General features: G+C 36.0%; 1 protein-coding gene across 1 annotated transcript in view; it reads left to right on the top strand.

Moving 5' to 3' along the window:
• Positions 1-209: 209 nt before the first annotated feature.
• LOC150100631 (fibrillin-1-like) overlaps positions 210-23,215 on the top strand; it is a 1,594,375-nt gene continuing 1,571,369 nt past the window's right edge. The window contains exon 1 of the mRNA XM_090401848.1: positions 210-361. Within this exon, the coding sequence (XP_090257974.1) occupies positions 210-361 (152 nt within the window). The remainder of the gene's footprint in view (positions 362-23,215) is intronic.

Below are 23,215 nucleotides of genomic sequence, written 5' to 3'. Positions count from 1 at the left end.
ACTACGCGGCATTTCTATTCTTACACTGTGGACAACTATTGTGGATGTTGCTGCATTGAATAGTGCAGTGATTATCCATTATACAGGATCCCACTTTATTCACTGTCAAGGAATAGAGTACAACAGAAAGGCTACAGAGTGTGATTCTATTTTAATATAACAGTTTTAAGATATATAACATATATGTGTAATATTTCTCGGAATTAATGATGGCAGCTGAGTTTTATCTGCAAATTGGGATCTTTATTGGAGTCCTTCATGGTTTAGTGCTGACTGACAGGTCAGTTCGTGAATTGTATGATCAAAATGACCATTTAGGCCATTTTGCCTCTCCTACACAAAGACCCGCTACTCTTAGTGGGTAAGTAAAATAAGTAAACTTTGTATTTGTCTCAAATATATATATATGTATGTCAACTATTAATTGAAAATTTTAAGAATAAACGTGCTACCTTATAGGATTATAGTTGTTCAAAATATTTAGCTTTTGAAAATAATTATAACATGCAGAATGAATAAAATAAATAAAAATTTGAGGTAAACTAGAGAATATAGGAAAAAGTTGTGTTGTTATTATATATATATATATATATATATATATATAATAACAACACAACTAGTTGCGTTGGTAAGCCAACTTCATCAGGTGTCAAATCACAAAGGTATATACAAAAAAGACCGACAGAAACATTACAAACATTTTGCCTCCTAAACTAAACTACAGTTTTTGATAGCTCTGTTGTTGTTAGTGTGTAATGTTTCTGTCGGTCTTTTTTTTTTTTTTTTTTTATCTTTGTGATTTGACACCTGATAAATTTGGCTTACCAACGAAAATAGTTGTGTCCTTATTAAACTTTTATTCTTAATTATCTCCGTGTTTTAAGTCATTAAAATTATTGAACATGTTCATAAACCTTGGGCGAGTAAACTTTTTCTGTGGCTAGATTTAAATTGTATTTCGCCTAAGGTATGGGTCTACTTTATATAAAAATTGTTATAGGTGAGGTTTTAAAAAAATCTAAATGTTATGATGAAAAAACAAAGTAATACATTCTTTAATCCTCGTTATGCATATACAGAAATATTCTTTCCTTTATTGTAAATTAAAAATAACAACTGTTTGTGTCTTTCGTTAATTATTCAAAATGAAGGATGAATTTATATAAATTCTCCATAAACAGTAATTTGACAGGAAAGACAAACATTAAATTTCACGATGCCCTCAGTCACATGATCCAGTCTTTGACTTGTCTTTGTTTAATACAGTTTTAATAATCGTATTTTTTAAATAACAGTATTAAAAAGCATTTTCGTTATGTAAAATTATCAAGCATTTAATTACATTAAAGTGGTTCATGTTGTGAGCTGTGAAAATAAGCTTAAGACCATAATACACTATTACAATTGCTCACCTACTTCAATTGTTGGAAGAATAAGATGTATAGATGGACTACAGTATTTAATTAGATTGTGCCATTTTCATTTATGTTTATAATTACTAGTTTACTTTGTTAATGAAATTATATACTGTGAGAAAAGTACATTTATTATTATTATTATTATTATTTAAATAATAGATTGTCATGCGTACTTTATATGCGTTCAAGGTTAAGATTGAACCAAATAATTGCATTGATTTGTTTAAAAAAACTTCTTTATTGGAAATGATTATCGTAATTTAATTTAAGTGCATTCATGATATGAAAAACGTCCGTGTTTTCTGGCGCACTTCAAGCGTGCGAGATTTACTGTTTTCAAGTAAAGCGCCTTAACTATTTCACGTAATGTCGGCCGATATTTCTTGCTTCATGACTGAAACGAAAACAGGAAGTGTGATGCATAATGGAGCATGCGTGGAGTAAAAAAGATCACTGTAATACTTGGTTGAGAGAAATGAGGGATTTTTGGAACTCCATAGCGGATATTTATGAAATTTTATGCTTGACATTTATCGCTTGTTATGTTACGGCAATCTCGACACAGAACAGCTGTTGTGGAAAGAAGATGCAGCAGGTTGAATTTTTAAGGACTGTTCTTTTTTTCGTAGTCTTTCATATAGTAAAAAAAAATAAAGTTTTGAACGTTAAAGGAGATAGAAGGACGGAAGAAAGTGAAGATGGTTGGTTTACGTTATGACTGTTAGATGAAAGGGAACGCTGTAATGTTCGAATTAAGGATTTCGGATAACTTGTCAGTGAATGCGATGATGTTTTAAAATGAAAAAAAAAAAATGTAAATTATGAAAAAAATATTTTGAATGCACTTAGAAAACGGGTGAAAATTCACTCGCTACATGTCTCTGATTACTCGCCTGTGGCGAGTGGGCGAATGGACTTCAGGAGCCCTGTTTTCCTTGATACATACTTTTTACATTCCATGTTCCTATTTTATGTAAATCAGTAAAGCGGAGGCGTCTTCTTCTGAGATTAACTCTATCAGAAGTTGAACTTCCAGAAGGCCTCGATGCAGCTTCATCATTCTTGTTAACTTCATTGGAAGTTCCTCTCTGCTTTTCTCCAGTAGCCATTTCAGTGCCTTCCGCCATGGATGTCTCATCTTCCAGCACTATGTTACGATCACTTAAGCGTCTGTTCATAAGATTTTCTTGGCAAAATATATACAGAAGTGATTTGCCATTGCCTTCTTCTGTGTTTCTTTAGCCTACAAGGTAAGGCAAAAATACCTGGGAGAGAAAATAGACTTAAACTACAAGAGACGAAGAAAAGTAAAATAGGAAAGATTGGGGGCAAGAAGGAAAAACAGAAAGAAGAGTAAGGACCAGTCTACAGATAATATAACAGATAAGGCATGGTACAGCATCAGGTACCTCAGGTTCGCCACTTCGCACTCACTAAAGTGAGTCCTTGAGACACGTGATGAACTAAGGGATAAAATTACAAGATTTGTCCCAACCTTGTTCTCCAAGATGACAGAGAACCTTCGCATGCGCTACGAAACCTTTCTTGAAAGACAAGGTACCCACTTTGAGCACGTAATATACCCTCGTTAATGCTTTATTTGACCCAAGATTCCACCGATAGTTGTGGATATACATATCATCACGTGTAAACATATATTTCTTTGTTAATAAACCCGTTTAATCGTCGTAGTTATTCAGTATTTATTTATTTTTGTCCCATACTGTAGAATTACGTTTGTAAAAATTTGGCTCTCCGTAAATCGTTTATTCTTCTTGTCCATGAAAGAAAGAATTATAGTGTGTGTTCATAACTGTGCATTAAGCATATATATGTAAAACATTTCGCTTCAGGATATACGCATATATTCTTCACACATATATAATTTTTATCCTATTTTCCAATCAGTATTACTGTCTCTATAGTTGATGGTGAAAGTTTTTATTTATTATTATTTTATTTTATTTTATTTTATTGGAAACTTATTCATATTTCTTTCTTTGCTAAATTTCCGACTTAACCACAACCACTAACTCTTCGTAATAACAATATAACTTCATTATGGTGTTATTTATTACCCTAATGCATTTCCTCCAATAGTCAATCCATGTAGACTGCGCATTTCTATTTTCTTTTTTTTTTTTTGTAAATTGAAAACCTACATTCGTATATTACGTCAGTAATAGAAGACCATAACTAGTAATGTATTAGGTTTAAGTCATACATCATTTACTTAACCGTGTCGGAAATAGCAATGGCATCTGTTAGTGTGAACAGAACGACTGTGCATGTTGCATCAGGGTGAGGTGCTGCTCAAGTTATAGAAACAAGGAGTCGTATTTCGCATGTGTTCTTTTCTTTCTCCGATACTATTCCTCCCCACCGCCCCTTTTTACTTCCTGTGAAAATGTAATTGCGACTTGCTGATGACAAGGGTAACCTTGTCGCTACTGAACTTATAAATCATAAGTCACATGAAAGGAGACAGAATAACATCTGTGTGGCCTCTTCAGGTTATGTAGTCTAATTATCTTCCTTCACATAAGCCCTCTTTAATCGCTGTAGGTCACTAGAATTGGACTTGTTTCTTACATTTTCTCAGAAGTAGTCGTTTATTTATGTTTTTTTTTTTTTTTTTTTTTTTTTTTGACTATGACAAGGTTTATTATCATACAGAGTACAATGAAACATATTATATTTTCTGTACAGTACACAGATTCAATACAAAATGCAGACTACGTTAATTTTTATAAATATGAATATACATTTTTAACTAGCTATATATTTATCCATAATAATAATGTTTTTATTACATTATATTTTCATGTTACATAGTAATATTACCACACTATATTTTAGTATGTTATGATACATCGTAATATTATTATGCTATTACATAGTAATATTATGGAGATTAGTTGATAATACAATTACGTATACTGTATATCCATACACATTTACATTGCATTTACCTATATATTTCACATACGTATACATATAGACAGTACCTTACCAGTATATTTAATGTTTATTCACATCTTTCGAAGCCACTGTTTGTTTATATAAAGACGTTGTAGTTGTCATTCGAGTACTAATAGTTTTTTTGTATGTGGTTACTTTAATATCAGGCATTGTTATTGCCAAGTGTTGAGTATAAGGACAATAAAGCTCTCTTTAGGGCAACATGTGAAGTTAGGTTCTTTATGTTGTACGGAAGCTTATTTAATAATTCTGATATATAGAATTGACGGGTTGCTTTTCCATATGCATTATTATAATTACTTGTAATGTATGTTATATGCTGAGGTCTGATTTGATATGGAATTGTTGCTGTTTTTCGATATTTTATGGAAAAGTAGTATTTTAGCATGATAGTGTAATATCTAAGATTTTTTATAGTTAGCGGTCGACTGTTGGTATGTGTTGATGGATGGAAAAGAGGAGTACTATATAGGCGCTCCTGAGCTGTTGTTGCCATTAGCTTGTTTTGTAATAAGTTTAATTTATTCATTAAGTCTTGCGATGCAGAACCATAGCAAGATATTCCATATCTCAGTATAGACTCACCTAGGAATATGTACATGGTTTTTCTAGTATTTGAAGGTAATGTGCCTTATAAGTAGTGCATTTTATACAATAATACGCGCAGTTTTTGTGTATATGGTTAATATGTGTGTTCCATCGCATATTGTAAACAAAGTGCAGGCGTAAGTATTTGATGTTTGTAACTTCCTGGAATTGTAGGGCAAGGACAAGTTTTAGTTTTCTTGGACAATGTGGGATATGACATTTCAGTGTTGTGTAAGAGATATACAGGCATTCCCTGGGTTACGGACGAGATACGTTCCTGAGAACGTCTTTAGGTTGGATTTGTATGTAACTCGAATCCCGGACGAACAGCGCATAATAACAATAACAACAACAACAAAAAAAAAAAAAAAAAAAAACAATAATATTATAATGGCTCATATGTGGCAATAATACAGTCTAATACCGTAATAATTTTTTAATTAATTTTTTTTTGATTTCTGAAATATTACACAATTACAATAATCATCTTTAGTGACATTCCAACTTGTAATTTTTACAATCCAGCACTAAGTGCTGCATATGTGATTCATTTTCTACATTGCATTTCAATTAAAATTTGATAATAATACTTTTTTGCATCTATATTTACAAAACGTGTTCTTCTAATATTAACAATGAAGATTACACGGAATTTTTGAATAATGGTTAATAATAATAATAATAATATGATAATGTCTCAGATAAATTACATATATATGATTATTGCAGATGTTATTACAGACATGACTGATAGATAGATTGAATTATACCTGTACGCGAGTTTTGGGAGAGACTGGCATGATGGTTGTTGTTGCGAAGAATGTTTTTGATTTCAGTGGTGATTAGTGAATTTTAGATTTAGTGAATCTTCTTTGATAGCGGATACAAGGTAAGACTTTGACTTTTGATGCAATTTTTCCGACCCTTCCCCGTTCTCTTCGCCATTATATATATATTTCTTAGGTAAGCATATTTGAATACTTTTAAACATGAACAGTTTAAGTCCCGACGACTTTGTCCAGTCTCTGGATAAGAAGCTGGCGCTCGACCTCCTCAAAAAACTGTTGAAGAAATTTGAGGTAGAGTGGCCAGGATTTCTAAACCTATATTCAGCGACAGATGACTCCACAGAAGGGGACAACTCTACACCAGGGGAAGAAGGGAAGATGAACCTGATAATCTCTGCTCCCACACCAAAAGACCATACAGAAACCCATGCTCGAAAAAAGCGTAAAACAGCGGAGACTCAGGTAAACGAGGGGATGGAAGAAGATGCCCCCAACACTGACCTCCCCACACCCAACAGTGAAAAAGTCCCGCCAATTGTACTACGGGAAAAAGAACGATGGACGGCCCTCAGGCCTATTATGCAAAACCACCAAATTGCCTATTCATGGGCAAAAAACGTAGACGACGGAGTTAAAATCCAGCCTGCCATAGTAGGCGACTACAGACACCTGACAAAAACCATGGATGAGTTAGATATTAAATATCATACTTACTCACTGAAGTCAGAGAAAAACCTAAAAGTTGTACTCGGGGGAGTAACAGAAAACATCTGCACAGATGAAATAACTGAAGACCTCCGCCTCCACGATCTCCCACCTGTCAAGGTCAGCAGAATGTTACGGGCCGACAAGAGTCAAATGCCCCTAGTACTCGTAGAGATACCTAACACACACAAGAACATATACAACATAACAACGAGCTGTGGTCTGAAAATCACAACTGAACCATTAAGGAAAAGAGCCTTATCGGGCCAGTGCCACAGATGTCAGAAGTACGGACACGCACAAAATCTCTGCAGAGTAGAATACAAATGGCTCAAATGTGGGGAAAAAAGAACCCCACAGCAACCTGCTGAAAACCCAGGACCCTACCAGCTAAATGCGCGAACTGCGGGGGCCCCTACCCGGCAAACTACAGAGGCTGCAGTCACTACCCTGAGAACAAAACAGACAACAAAAGGAAACAGATCTCTCAACCCTGCCCACAGGCACCAGAGTTGACGGTTCCCCAGTTGCCTGACACTCAACAAAAGACAACAAAACGCCAGTTCTCACAAATGGAAAATACCAACAGTCTGGAAAGCCACCGTCGAAATAGCCTGTCCATCCAAAGATATCCAGCAGGACCAAATTCTTCCAAACATGACAAGAGTCATCACAGCCTCATTGGCAAACATGCTTTAAGACTTCAGTCAATCAAACCCCTTCACCAAACTCCACAAAAAGATTTCTAAAAGAAACTCAAACCATCTTATCAATGCTTGTTAATGAACAAAACTAGATTACTCCCAGACTCACCACAGATCTCCGCTTGGAATGCCAATGGCCTAGAAAACAAGACACTAGAGCTTCAAGAATTCTCTCACAGATACAACCCTGACATCATCCTAATTAATGAAACTCATCTAAGACTTGCAGCAATCCAAAACTGAGAGGTTACACACTGTATAGAAATGACCGACTGGACTACAGAGGTGGTGGCACAGCCATATTTATCAGGTACAATGGAATACTCAAACCCCCAACCTCCAACCTAGAACTCACTGGTGTCGAAGTTCACACAAACTCAACTGGAAGACTTAAAATCTACGCCGCCTACAACTCCCTCGCTAAGACCCTACTATTTTCTGACTTGGATGCTGTACTGGGCATAAATGAATCCATCATCTTCGCTGGGGACTTAAACTCCAAACATCCCTCCTGGAACAGCAAAACCACAAATAAAAATGGCCGTATCCTCTTCAGCTACACAGGATTAAACAACGCTGTCGTAACAGGACCCACCGAACCCACCCACCACAGCCCAACTGGCACAGCCGACATCCTAGACATCGCCATCCTACACAACATCAAATACTAGTACAGCATTCAAGCACTGAACGAATTATCATCATCAGACCACAACCCAATCCTACTTCACTTAGGGAACAAAGACCAGTCACCTTCCCCAAAACCTCCATTGTCTGGGAGAAACTTAGGAAATTGCTACCAGAACACATTGGTCCGGTTCCCCATATAAAAGCCAAGGAAGAAATAGACACGCCAAGAAAGAACATCACCAATCAAATCAATAAAGCCATAACAGCAGCCACAGTATCCACGATTACCCACAAACAAAACCGTCTCCCGGAAGAAATTATGGACTTAATAAGGGAAAAAAAAAACACAAAGAAAAAGATAACACAACACACGTGCTCCCCAGGACAAAACAGCCTTCAACAGATTAAACAAATCTGTTCGAGAAGCTCTCCAGAACCACAGGAATCAACGATGGGACAACAAGCCCACCTCCATCTCCACAGCAGATCATTCCATATGGAAATTCCTAAACAACCTCAGGAACAAGCGCAAATCCCTCCCCCTCTCCAAGCAGACACAGATGCTGACAAAGCTGAAGCCATAGCAAGAAACTTAGAGAAATAATGCAGTCCTGCATATGAGAACCTAAACATCATCCATATATACAAGATCCATCGTGAAGTCAGGTTCACAGTAAATCGTCCCGATGACAATCCAAGCCCTATAATGCCTACCTCACCTACCGAAATAATCGGCATGACCAACCATCTCAAGATCAAAAAATCCCCAGGTCCTGACGGCATCACAAACAAAGTCATCAAGACACTACCACACAAAGCCATAGCACATCTGGCAAACATCATAAACTCCATCCTCAAAAACACAAAGAAAAAGATAACACAACACACGTGCTCCCCAGGACAAAACAGCCTTCAACAGATTAAACAAATCTGTTCGAGAAGCTCTCCAGAACCACAGGAATCAACGATGGGACAACAAGCCCACCTCCATCTCCACAGCAGATCATTCCATATGGAAATTCCTAAACAACCTCAGGAACAAGCGCAAATCCCTCCCCCTCTCCAAGCAGACACAGATGCTGACAAAGCTGAAGCCATAGCAAGAAACTTAGAGAAATAATGCAGTCCTGCATATGAGAACCTAAACATCATCCATATATACAAGATCCATCGTGAAGTCAGGTTCACAGTAAATCGTCCCGATGACAATCCAAGCCCTATAATGCCTACCTCACCTACCGAAATAATCGGCATGACCAACCATCTCAAGATCAAAAAATCCCCAGGTCCTGACGGCATCACAAACAAAGTCATCAAGACACTACCACACAAAGCCATAGCACATCTGGCAAACATCATAAACTCCATCCTCAAAAACACAAAGAAAAAGATAACACAACACACGTGCTCCCCAGGACAAAACAGCCTTCAACAGATTAAACAAATCTGTTCGAGAAGCTCTCCAGAACCACAGGAATCAACGATGGGACAACAAGCCCACCTCCATCTCCACAGCAGATCATTCCATATGGAAATTCCTAAACAACCTCAGGAACAAGCGCAAATCCCTCCCCCTCTCCAAGCAGACACAGATGCTGACAAAACTGAAGCCATAGCAAGAAACTTAGAGAAATAATGCAGTCCTGCATATGAGAACCTAAACATCATCCATATATACAAGATCCATCGTGAAGTCAGGTTCACAGTAAATCGTCCCGATGACAATCCAAGCCCTATAATGCCTACCTCACCTACCGAAATAATCGGCATGACCAACCATCTCAAGATCAAAAAATCCCCAGGTCCTGACGGCATCACAAACAAAGTCATCAAGACACTACCACACAAAGCCATAGCACATCTGGCAAACATCATAAACTCCATCCTCAAAAACACAAAGAAAAAGATAACACAACACACGTGCTCCCCAGGACAAAACAGCCTTCAACAGATTAAACAAATCTGTTCGAGAAGCTCTCCAGAACCACAGGAATCAACGATGGGACAACAAGCCCACCTCCATCTCCACAGCAGATCATTCCATATGGAAATTCCTAAACAACCTCAGGAACAAGCGCAAATCCCTCCCCCTCTCCAAGCAGACACAGATGCTGACAAAGCTGAAGCCATAGCAAGAAACTTAGAGAAATAATGCAGTCCTGCATATGAGAACCTAAACATCATCCATATATACAAGATCCATCGTGAAGTCAGGTTCACAGTAAATCGTCCCGATGACAATCCAAGCCCTATAATGCCTACCTCACCTACCGAAATAATCGGCATGACCAACCATCTCAAGATCAAAAAATCCCCAGGTCCTGACGGCATCACAAACAAAGTCATCAAGACACTACCACACAAAGCCATAGCACATCTGGCAAACATCATAAACTCCATCCTCAAATGACAGCACTTCCCCCAGTCATGGAAAATAGCTGACATCATCCCAATTCTCAAACCAAGCAAAGACCCACACCTACCTAAAAATTACCATCCCATCAGCCTGCTATCCAACTTAGGGAAAATAGCAGAGAAAATCATCCTCATCAGACTCTAAGATCATGTCAACCAACTAAATATCATTCCATAAGAAAAATTTGGCTTCCGTCAAAATCACAGCACCACCCAACAGATCCATAGACTGGTAGAATACATCACCACAAAATTTAATTGCAATCAGCACACTGGAGCCGTCTTCCTAGACATCTCAAAGGCCTTCGATAACATCTGGCACCAAGGCCTCCTCTACAAACTTATCATCGCAAACCTTCCACTAAACATAATACACCTGATTAAATCATACCTATCAAACAGGAGGATGCAAGTCAAAATCAATGAAACAGTCTCAACGCAACGGAAAATCCTCGCTGGAGTTCCTCAAGGATCACTGCTAGCCCCGATCCTGTTCAACATCTGTATGACAGACATCCCTCAAAATCCTCTCACATCCACCATCGCCCTTTATGCAGATGACACGGCTATACTAGCCAGATATACGCCAACCACATCTCGTAACCAAAATACTACAAGACACCATCCTGAATCTAGAAAAATGGTTTACAGACTGACGACTACAATTAAACCCCCAGAAAAGCACAACGATACTCTTCACAAGAAGACGAGCATCCCCCAAAGGAGACATCACCCTGTTCAACTCTAAAATTCCCTAGAAAACAAGCAAAATACCTCGGAATCGCTCTTGGATTTGCAACCAAGTTTTACTGTAACGAGATAGGCTGTGCTGTATAGGAGCTGATTTGTTTCCTTTATACTGTTGGTTGTGATGGTTTTAATCATAGCATTTCCATCTAAGAGGAGCTGTTTTAGCTTAGATTTATGTAAAGCTTTTAATGGTGGTAGGCATATACGGTCATTTATGGAGTTCATATGTTCCAATATCCCCAACTTCTTTTTACACTGCACCTCTGTCAAAACATTCTAAAATATATCGTCAGCTTGATGCTTGCTGAGGTGAATTCCAAAGTTTGTTATAGCTACCTCCTGATGATTTGCTGGAGTTGGTTTATTATGTAACTCTTGCAACTCAAGTTCAGTAAATATTTTGTTATGGAAAATGAAATTCTTTTGATTCCTAAGTCTCAGTTCTGTTATTGCAGATTGTGGCAAGTTTTGTTTCCAAATTAAATGCATACGCTTTCTAAAACCTCGTTTTTCTGGTGTTGATCTGTAAAAACATTTCATGATTTCGGCCTGTGTAGCTCAGTGGAAGTGGCGCTCGGCCGCTTGAAGTTAGACCTAGGTTCTAGTCTAGTTGCTGACTGGAGGAACTTTTGCTAAGCCTATCTTCGACCGGTTCCCGAGTTAGTCGATCTCTGGCACAGGCAAGCGGGTTTTTCGTCCTGTAAACTCAAGAAACTCGACCGTAGTACCCACATTATTTCAGACAGTGACATATCGTGTTAGGGTTAGGTACCAAGAGATGGCAGCACTTGTTTGCCAGCCTCTTCATCGGCAGTTGCTATAATTAGTGATAGACATGGGCCAGCTATCTCTGATTGGCTACCGGTGGAGATTGAACTGCCCACTCAGTCTCCAAAAGCTAGATAGGGTATAAAGGCCTCGCCTACTCCTATTAGTTGATTTTTTTTTCTGTTTTCTTCAATTTTCGAAAATCTAGAGGAACAAAAGACCAGATCCTTATTAATAAAATGATTCTCAGACATTCAAAAAGACGATAAACTAACTTAAACATGGCATGGATAGACTATAAGAAAGCATTCGATTCCCTCCCACACTCCTAGATCCTAAAATCATTACAAATATTTGGAATTAGCAAAAACATACGTTCGTTTCTATGAAATCATGGAAAACAACTCAATAATGAACGATTCAGAGATATTAAACATTAAACGTGGAATTTTCCAAGGTGATTCCTTGTCATCATTGCTCTTCAACATTTCTTTGATACCTTTGTCTATGATTCTGAAGAAAACAAAACTTGGATATGAAATTCCTAAATGTAATATTAAAATTTCCCATCTGTTGTATATGGATGACTTGAAGCTATATGGAAAATCGGCCCAGCAAATAGACTCTTTGTTGAACATAGTTCGTATTTTCAGTCAGGACATCAAAATGGAATTTGGTTTAGATAAATGGGCAATTTCATCGATTAAACGAGGAAGAATTAATGACACTCTAGTAATTTTAATTTTGATCAACAGAAATATATAAAAGCAATTTCAGTTGATGAACACTATAAATACCTAGGAATATTAGAAGTCAGTGATATTCTCCATTCGAAAGTTAGCAGCAGAATTCACCACAAGAGTTAGAAATATTCTGAAAACAAAACTAAATGAATTAAACACAATTAGAGCAATGAATTCTTGGGCTATACCAGTGATCCGATACACAGCTGGCATAATAGATTGGACAAAAGAAGACCTGGACAAATTGGACCTCAAAACTAGAAAACTAATGACTATGCATCATGCATTACATCCGCGAAGTGATGTTGACCGGTTGTACCAACCAAGGAGAATAGGTGGACGGGGTCTTCTGTGGAAGAAGAAGAAATTAGCTTAAAAAGTTACATCGACAATAGCTCTGAGCAAATGCTTCAAGCAATTACACAAGCGGGCCTTCTAAAAGCAACAGGAAACAAATCCGATTATAAAAAGGAACAGCAAAATAACCGATATGTGCGCTGCAAAAATAAACCCTTGCATGGCTAATTTCTTCGAGATACTGAGGACAAAACTGGAGTGAACAGGACGTGGCAATGGCTACGGATCAGAAAGATGAGACTGTAGAACATCTAATCAGTTCCTGCAGCAGGATAGCTCAAACTGACTATAAATACCGCCATGATCAAGTGGCCAAAATAATTCATTAGCATGTATGCAAAAAATATGGCTTTTCTACTTCTGATAACTGGTGGCAGCATAAAATAGAGACAGTATTGGATAACGAAACAGCAAAAATTCTCTGGGACTTTAGAATGCAAACTGATCAGCATTTGGAGCTCAGTAGACCTGACATCATTTATCGAACATCGACAGGTTTGGATTATCGATATCGCAGTACCCAGTGATAACAACATTAACAACAAAAAACTGGAAAAAATTACTAAATATCGAGATCTGGCAATCGAAGTTGGCCGACTGTGGCTTAAACACACCAAAATCATCCCAATAGTTAGCGGTGCACTGTTTCAATTTCAAAGAAGCTATCCAACTATTTACAGCAATTAAACATCAACGAAGTGACCCCGTATGATCTACAAAAAACAGAATTACTTGGAATAGTCCATATTTTACGACGCTACCTGACAGACTATTCCTAGATTCTTGGGTAGAATCTGAATTGTTCTGTATCACCAATCAAATTGTTGTTTAAATGATATCTTGTTTTGACTATGTATCAATTATATGAATAAAATAATAATAATAATACCCCTGTACTGTAATAATAAGTTACTGAAACTATTGTGCTCTTTCTTTTAATTCAAACAAACAGAACATAAAAACAAACTCATACAAAAATTTTAGATAGGAGAAATTTCAAAAAAGAATATTAAGAATATTAAAGATTAAAACTTATCTAATGTATCAATGTCTTGCTTACTGGAACGGACATTTTTGAGGCAAGAATAGGCTAACATTAATCGGAAGATGGTGCTGGAGAGGATGGAGTGGACGCTGGAGAATCAGGATTTGAATCAGGATCAGATTCCGGTGCTAGAGAGGATTTATCTGGTGCTGGAGAATCAGGATTTGAGTATTGCTGGAGGAGGGGAATTTACCACTGAAATCGGTTTCTTGAAAAAGGTATCTAGGGTTGTTCGCACAGCCTTTTTATTTTTTTCATCATAAATGGCCTTGTAGCAGCTGATGTTCTCACTAACTGTGCGGTAAACCTTTGTGAACCGCTCAATGTTAGGATCTTGCTCCTCAAGTTTAGCAAATTCTGCTTCATTGAGACGAAAGGTTTCAGCTAATTCTTTTGTCGTAAACTTTCTTGGCTCTAGATATTCTGATTCTTCGTATTTCTGTGTTTCTATTAGCTGCTTCTCCATGAGGTCTTCATTGGTTAATTTTTGTGAATGGGACTCTAGTAAGTCAATGATATCATTTTCATTTCCATATAATTATGTCCAATTGCAGTGCATTACCACTATCCACCACTTGTTTGCATGCGCGGAGGAAACTAGTTCCTGAATTATTAATTTAATTATTAATTATCCTTATGGGGAGCCTTGGGAGCCCGTTCATAAGTACGGAACGGCGTAAGTCGGGTTGTCCTTAACTCGGGGACCGTCTGTATAGATATCCGAGGGTTTCTAAATATGATGAGTTGAAATTTATTGATGTTTATTACAATAGATTACGCATGAGCCAATCAGTGATTATGTTTTGAGTCTGATTGTAAATGTTGTAAGCCTGTTGATGGAGCTTTGTCTATGGATAAGAGTAGTGTGTCATCTGCGTACTTTGTTCCTAGATGTGACTGTATAGTGTAGGTTGTATAGATCGTTTACAAATACGGTATACTGAAAAGGCATGGTGGTAGAATTAATCTCAGTTCAGTAAAAAAGTTCTGTAGGTACGATTTATTTTTGTAATGTTGATTCTGTTTTTCAGAAAGTCTTCGAACCAGTTGTGGAGATTTCCTCTTATGCCTACTGCTTTTTTTTTTTTTTTAAATGTGTGCTATGTGGTGTCGAAAGCCTTAGAAAAGTCAAGAGCTAGTGCTAATGCAAAGTGGCTTTTTGTCCAGAGATGAGTAGATTATGTCACAGAAATCATCCAATAAGATGTTGGTTCCTTTATTTTTACGAAATCCGTATTGAATGTTGGATATTATATTCAATTTCTCTAGATATGTAGATATATTTTCGTTAACTATTCTTTCAACTGTCTTTTCTATTACTGACAGCGAGGATAGAGGTTTCTAATTGTTAATTTCAATGGGTTTTCCTTTTTAATATAATGGAGTTATCACTGTTGTTTTTATATCTGGTGGTATTTTACACTTTCGAAAATTGGGTTTATTAATTAACTTAATTTATTTATTAATAGCCAGTATAACTGGCCATAAGGTGGAGATGCGCGTTTTGATATCCCTTGGTCGTATCTGATCACTAATCAAATCCAGGGAATGTTTTAAAGTTAATTTTTGAGATAATCGTATCCAAGTCTTTTTGTGTTATCTGGGAGAACCAAAGAGTCTTATTTTGTGTCTGGATAGTGTTGGTGTTTGGTTTTCCAAGTTCAGGTATAGTTTGCTTTAATTTTGTGATTTGTTCCTTGAAAGTATCATTAAATTTGTCCGCTAGCTGCTCACTTAAACTGTGTTTGCAAAGTTCTGGATAATGCCGAGTGGTTAACGTATCCGCTCTCCAGACAAAAGGCTGCGGGTTCGAATCCCGCCATGGGCATGGATGTTTGCGATTGCTTGTGAAAAATACTGGTGGTGGACAGTAGATGGCGTTGGTGTAGATGATGATGTTGTAGTTGTATTGAGTGGTGAAGACAGACAGTTGTAGTCCCTTTGGACTGCCTACAGATAGTCATTGATGCAGGAGAAGGTGGTATTTTATTGAGTGTTTCATTCATTGTCATCCATGTTCCTTTAATTTTTCCTTCATTTAATATAATTTTATTGGGGTTATAATTACGTTTAATTTGGCGTATTTCTGATCACAGTTTGTTTCTGTATTCCGTATATTCGCTTTTTAAGCTCTAATTATAAGGATTTATTTTGAATTGATGGCATTAACGGTGTTTATTGTGTATTTTAAGTAATATATCGTCGTTTAGCCATGGAGGTGAATCCTTGCTGGTTCTAATCATTAATTTCCGGGTAGCTTTCTCGTATATACGACGACGCATCGATGTGACGAAAGAGTCATACAGTTCTTCCGGATTATCGGATTGCATTATCTGATGCCATGAGCTTTTCCTGATTTCTTCGTCAAGGATGCAGTCGTCTATTATTTTTTTAAAAAATGGTTTGACATGAGTAAAGAAGAGTAAATAATAATAATAATAATAATAATAATAATAATAATGGAATAATTTTATATAAAAATTCATCATTCTTTCTGCATTTTGTTATTTGTGTGTTAATTTATTTATTAATAGCCAGTATAACCGGCCGTAAGGTGGAGATGTGCGTTTTGATATCCCTTGGTCGTATCTGATCACTAATCAAATCCAGGGAATGTTTTAAAGTTAATTTATATATATATAAATGATAATAAATAAATAAATATATAAAAAATAACCAATATATATATATATATATATATATATATATATATATATATATATATATATATATATATATATATATATATATATATATATATATATATATATATATATATATATATATATATACTGTATATATATATATTGGTTATTTTACTCCTAATCCCAGGTAAGCAAACAGTTAAATTTGCGCCTGAACATAGTTCAAGTCTAAATGTGGTGCAACACCAGGGCAACTGCCGGTTTGTCTGCTTGCGAGATGAAAAACCGGCCTCGAGAACTCAACGCTTCTACAGACGTAGGCTACACTGTGAGGCATAGGGTTAACCATCTTATCCTTGTGTACGGTTGCACAGTTAAATGAATAGAAAACTCTCGACACACACACACACACACACACACACACACACACACACACACTGTTCATATACTTACGAATTGTGGTGCAACTTTCAGACAGCGATCAAAATCATTCAGTTAGCCTGGTGTAACAAAATAGCAAGTTACGAAAGGAAACTGTGAGCAAGAGGGTGAGGAGTGGCTTCTTTGTGGAGGGTGGTTGAACCGTGGAATGCAATGCTTGATAGAGTGGTGAGAGCGAGAATGGTCAATGAGTTTAAAGAGTGGTGATAGACTTTGTGTTTCCTATGAGTATAGATGAAGTCCTTTGGTCGGAAATACTTGGGTTCGATTCCCGTCCATGACGTGAGGAACCTTTATTTGGTCTATTTCGACTAAAGGTGAGTTAGCCGGTCTAATACGGTGGTAGAGGGTTTTTTCATCTAGAAACTCGGTTTTTCGTCTCTCAGGCAAACCGGCCCGTGAACACACATGGATTTACAGTCATAAATACATACTTAATCCCTCATTAGGAGGGCTCAACCAGTCCAAAGGGACGGATGAGGAACGGGGGGGGGGGAATGATGTACGTATCTGCATATATGAACGAAGCGACAGTGGCAGCAACACATACACGTGTCACATGATGCTATAGCATAATTCCAGTCAGGGCCGCCCCGTGGGTAAGAGGTAGAGGTGCCTTTGTTGAAAGTTATATTTCAGCGCCCCATAAAATAGATGTTGCAAATTAAAATGAAATTTTAAATGAAATGGCGCCCATCCTGATCAGATGTCTTTGTGTGGGGCACAACCTGCACACCCTCACGGGGTGGATCCTAGTGCGCTTGCATATATTCATCTTGAACTTGAACGCTTGTTGTATCTTAAGCCTTCTGCCGAACAGGATATGTTTCTTTAATCAAAGTGTGAGCATAGAAACAATATGTATAAGTTTTTATTTTCCATAAGGACAAATTTGTACTGCTTTTATTGAAAATAATGTTGGTAAAGTAGCTGTTTTAAACTTCTTTGCTTCTTGTCTGACTTTTTTTTAACATATGAGATAATTTATCACACAAATATGTTTAACATTTTTAAAAAGAAATATTATTTTTACTTAAAAGAAAGTAGCAAAACGATGTTTGACTCTGAATTTTGATTAAATGTTTTGATTTGTTAGTAACAGATATTTCAAAATGCTAATTCTCTTCAGAGGAATGTGTAGAGATCTGTTGCCTCTTAAAGATTTACTCGGTTTTTTTTTTTTTGCAAAGAATAAAAGATATAAAACGTTTATAGCAATTAGAAGAAACGAAAACAGTGAGAAAAAAACTTTTGAAAAAAAGTCTGAGAGCTGTATTAAACCCATTCTGAAATTTTCTCCAAAAAAGCTCCTGAAGTGTTTTCTCTCATCTTAAATAGAATCTATGGTCAGAGTCTTCATTTTCCGACATTTTGTGTTTCTGTTTTCAAAAAAAAAAAAAAAAAAAAAAAAAAAATCAGCTAACACCTTTTATTCCCTTATAGGGAGTAGGCGAGACCTTTATAACCTATCTAACTTTTAGAGACTGAGTGGGCAGTTCAATCTCCACCAGTAGCCAATCAGAGATAGCTGGCCCATGTCTATCACTAATTATAGCAGCCACCGATGAAGAGGCTGGCAGACAAGTGCTGCCATCTCTTGGTACCTAACCCTAACAAGATATGTTACTGTCTGAAATAATGTGTGTACTACAGTCGATTTTCTTGAGTTTACGGGACGAAAAACCCGAGTTTCCGGGTGGAAAAACTCGCTTGCCCGTGCCAGAGATCGACTAACTCGGGAATCGGCCGAAGAAAGGCTTAGAAAAAGTTCTTCCAGTCGGCGACTAGACCTGAACTTAAGTCTGACTTTGAGCGACCAAGCGCAGAGGATGCAAGCGCCACTTCCACTGAGCTACACAGGCCTACTTCTTTGTTTTCAAGAGAACCTTAATTTTTTTTTATCCGTCTTTTCAGTTGTTTTCACGGTAAAGTGTGTTTAAGATATGATTCTGATTATTTTAGGTATTTAAATACTGATTGAATTTTGATGAGTGTCTCCTCTTTTTATTCTTCAAGGAAGAAGACCTTTAGATCGTTAGAAACCATTCAACTGGAGTAGACTTTTCACTGTCTAGAGTCTTTCCAGAAATTACGTACTCTTGTTTCTTCTCTCATTACCAAACATCCAGCACATGGATTTGGTAATATGAGTCTGGATATCCACATTAGATTAACATTAACTAAATGTTAGCAAATCTAACATTTAGTTCATTATAGTTAAAACACATGTCAATATGAAAATGAGAGAACTATTACCTACAAAATCAACTCGTAAAAGATATAATATAGAAAAATATATTAAATACTATATAAATGCAAATTAAAACAAATTTTTGACACAAGCTTCAAGAAATATAATAATATCGAATCTAAAACCAAATACTTCTCACAAAATATAACTGAGACAGCTGAAGAAATCCTTGGATACAAAAGGAAAATACATAAACCATGGATAACCAAAAATATTTTGGACCTATGCGACGAAAGAAGATATTGGAAATCTCATATTAATAGCGGTGATAATGGAGAACAGTATAAAAATATTACTAAGATTATTAAAAATATCAAACATGCTAGAAACTTATGGATATTAGATGAATGCAAAAATATAGAAGAGGACTTAAATAAAAATAATTCTAAAAGTGCTTTTCAAATTATCAATAAGTTAACCAAACCTTTTACTGCAATTAATTGGAGCATAGAAGATGAAGATGGAACTCCTATCACGGACAATAAGAAAATAGTTGATAGATGGAAATATTACGCACCCAACCTTTTTCAAAAGGGCCTTCAACTGACTGTCGATATTTTGGACGGAATTTTGCCAGGAGGTTCGGAGAAAGGAGATTACCTGATATTAAAAGGAGTCATTGCAGCAGTTAGCTCCTCAAAAATAGGAAAATCACCGGGAATTGATGGTGTTACAATGGAACTGATACGCGAAGGAGGTGACATCATCATAGACACCTTGCTAAATTTATTGCAGGACGACGTATGGAACACAGACTTGGCCTTCTGATTGGCGGACTTCTGTCCTTGTACCTATTTCTAAAAAGGGAAAGCAATAAATGTAGTAACTACAGAACAATAAGCCTTATTAGTCATCCAAGCAAAATTCTGTTAAAAATACTATTGTCAAGAATTGAAAAGAAAATAGAAAGCAGACTATCAGATGAACAAGCGGCCGGAAGTCCAGAAGTACAATCGACCATATTTTTACAATACACATACTAGGCGATAAATACATAGAACATAACAAAATAATCTGTCAGAACTTTTTAGACCTTCGAAAAGCTTTTGACTCAATATGGCATGAGGCATTATGGAAAATTTTAGAAAGTTATGGTATTGATAATAAAATCATTAGGATTATAAATCTCTTTATTCCTCATCTGATATGAGAATTGAAATTAAAAATTACAGCAGTGAACTGTTCCTTGAGCAGAACGGGGATAAGAATATTCCATTTTCTGGAACATGTCATAGATGAAGCTCTTCATGAATATGACACTGGAATAGTAGTTGGGACTAGGAATAAATAACTTACGTTTTGCAGGTGATATCGATCTTCTGGCAGAAAGTGAAGAAGAAGAATTACGAGAGATAACCAGCCGCGGCTGGTTATCTCTCGTAATTCTTATCGTAATTCGTTATTCTTATCGTAATTCGTTATCGGAACATTAAAAAAATGTGGATTATACATAAACCTACAAAAATCAAAAACAATGATAACCTCAAATCAGACATTGAATTCTTAAAGATACAAATTGGCAATAAACAAATTGAGAATGTAAACAAGTTCACTTATCTAGGAAGCACGTTGAGTCAAGATGGTCTTTCAAAAACCGACATTAAATACCGAATTGCTAAAGCAACCGTGGCCCTACAGAAGGGAAAACCATTGTGGGGAGATAACAGAAAAGCAATCACAACCAGACTAAGACTAATTGACACCTTGGTGAATTCTATTCTCTTGTATGGTTGTGAGGCCTGAACTTTATTGAGGGAAGATGAGAGGAGACGCCTGTCTTTTGAAATGGAAACTTACAGAAGACTTTTGAGAATTCCCTATATCGCTCATGAAACCAATAAAAATGTCCGAAAACTGATTGATTCAATAGATGGGAGAAGAAGGGAAAATATTCTGACAGTCATCAGAAGAAGACATATGAAATGGTTCGGACATGTTGAGAGGGCTAATGGCATTCCAAAGCAAACACTAGAAGGAATCGTTCCGGGACCAAGGGTTTAGGGCCAACGTCGATTAAAATGGACAAATTCGTCCCTTTCTCAACTGATATCAAGAACAAGAGACCGAGATGATTGGAGGAGGCTAACAAAAAATTTCACCTACCAGCCATGAATGACCCAACTGTCCATTTAGGACTACAGGAGAGAAGAGAGAGTTAAAACACATACTTCATTGAAGTCCAATTGTGCGACGATTAAATTTACTCGTGCTAATCCAATGTTCAGTTTCATTTCTAGTGATCTCTGACTTACTCACCGTTTTCATTTACTGCGCATCTTTATTCTTATGGACTTATCAGGTGCAGTTTTTGATGGATCTCTTCTTAATCATAATGATGTTCAGTACCCACATCTACAGTTGATTTAACATAACCTCCTTGCAATTTGCTGTGAATTTCCAAAACACTCATATTTTCGTGCTTCAAAAATCCAGTTGCTGCATTCTGTTTTACTTGTTTCGACTTAACTAAAGATTCGTTGATTGTATAAAAGATAACACGTGAAATATAACTCTGATCGTACTCCCTTGTATACATTTTACATGTTAAATGCTCTAGACCAGTGACGTACTCAAGTACCGCCACGGTGACCAGATGCAGCCACCAGCCACATGAATAAATAAAAAAATAAAAAATAAAATAAAATAATTAAATAAATATATATATATATATATATATATATATTTATTTATTTATTAAATTTCAATCTCAATAAAATATCATATGGACTTTTAAAAAAAAAGCGAAAATCAGCCATAATGGACATGATTGTTCATCCAGGGTACCGGCGTTTCAATAAACGATACTAGATTTAGTTTAAATTTCTATAGAGATTTGCCGATATTTGTCGGCTCTGCTTTTTTTTTATAAGCCACAAAAGATGCCGACACATTCGTCTTATCTGTGTTTATAATTTTACTAGGTGTATATTTTAACGAAAATCGAATACTTCCAAGCTGCAAAAGTGATTAGAGTTATAGTAATTTTTCTTGTTCGTGATGCTGTTACTTCATTAATATAAATTATATTTCTCTTCTTCTTCTTCTTCTTCTTCTTCTTCTTCTTATTATTATTATTATCAAACCGCCTTGGAGTCAATATTGTGCATGGCTTAATCCACAAATAAGCAACTACAAACAAGCAACGATGATTATTGATGCAATGTTTATAATTGATAAACTTAAAAAATATCTCAAATTATATTATATATCTGAGAGTGATGGTTTTCGACTTTTCCTTCTTTAAATAATTTTATTAATATATATATAACAGAACATTTCAAACAGTTATTAAAACTAAAATTACCGATGGTTTGAAATCTTTAAAGACTGAACTGAATGCAAGATTTCAACCATTTGATTTTTTTGAAAATATATTTCTTTCGTAAAATCTGATTTTCAAGAAATGGTACGGAAAGTTTAGTCATGACACAACAGACTATCCTCACTTTCTGTTGTTTCAATACTTACTCATGCAAATGTAAAATGTTTCTTAATGGAAATTCGTAATGATGATAGATTGAAATGTTTTCTTTTTCTTTCTTTCTTTTTTTTTTTTTTTTTTCAAAAATAAAAACTCGACAATAGTATTTGGACGGATTTATACAGGGCCGCCTTATCCATTAGGCACAGTGCCTAGGGCCTACGAAAACAAGATTAACAAAAAAATTTACGGAAATTGGGAAGAAAAACAAAATTTCAAAATAAAGATATTTTATATTTACATCCACAAAAATTATAAATATAAATTTCTAAAAATAGAAATAGGTTTATTCATCCAATTCTTATCTACATTTCTTGAAAACAAACAATCATTAATCACATTTTCTAAAAAAAAAAAAAAAATAATAATAATAAAGAAACATTCATATTTGTTACATAAAAATCACGTTTAACATATAAGATTTGTTATTAAGGTATATTTACTTTGCGGCATTTTTTATTCACAAATTCTATTTAATTTCGTACAATTGTTCCAATATTTCAT

The sequence above is a fragment of the Typopeltis vanoorti genome, chromosome 12 (genome assembly GCF_054136105.1).
Source record: "Typopeltis vanoorti isolate ZY-2024b chromosome 12, IOZ_Tvanoo_1.0, whole genome shotgun sequence".
Taxonomy (NCBI): Eukaryota; Metazoa; Arthropoda; class Arachnida; order Uropygi; family Thelyphonidae; genus Typopeltis; species Typopeltis vanoorti.
This window is presented reverse-complemented; position numbering and strand designations above follow the sequence as displayed.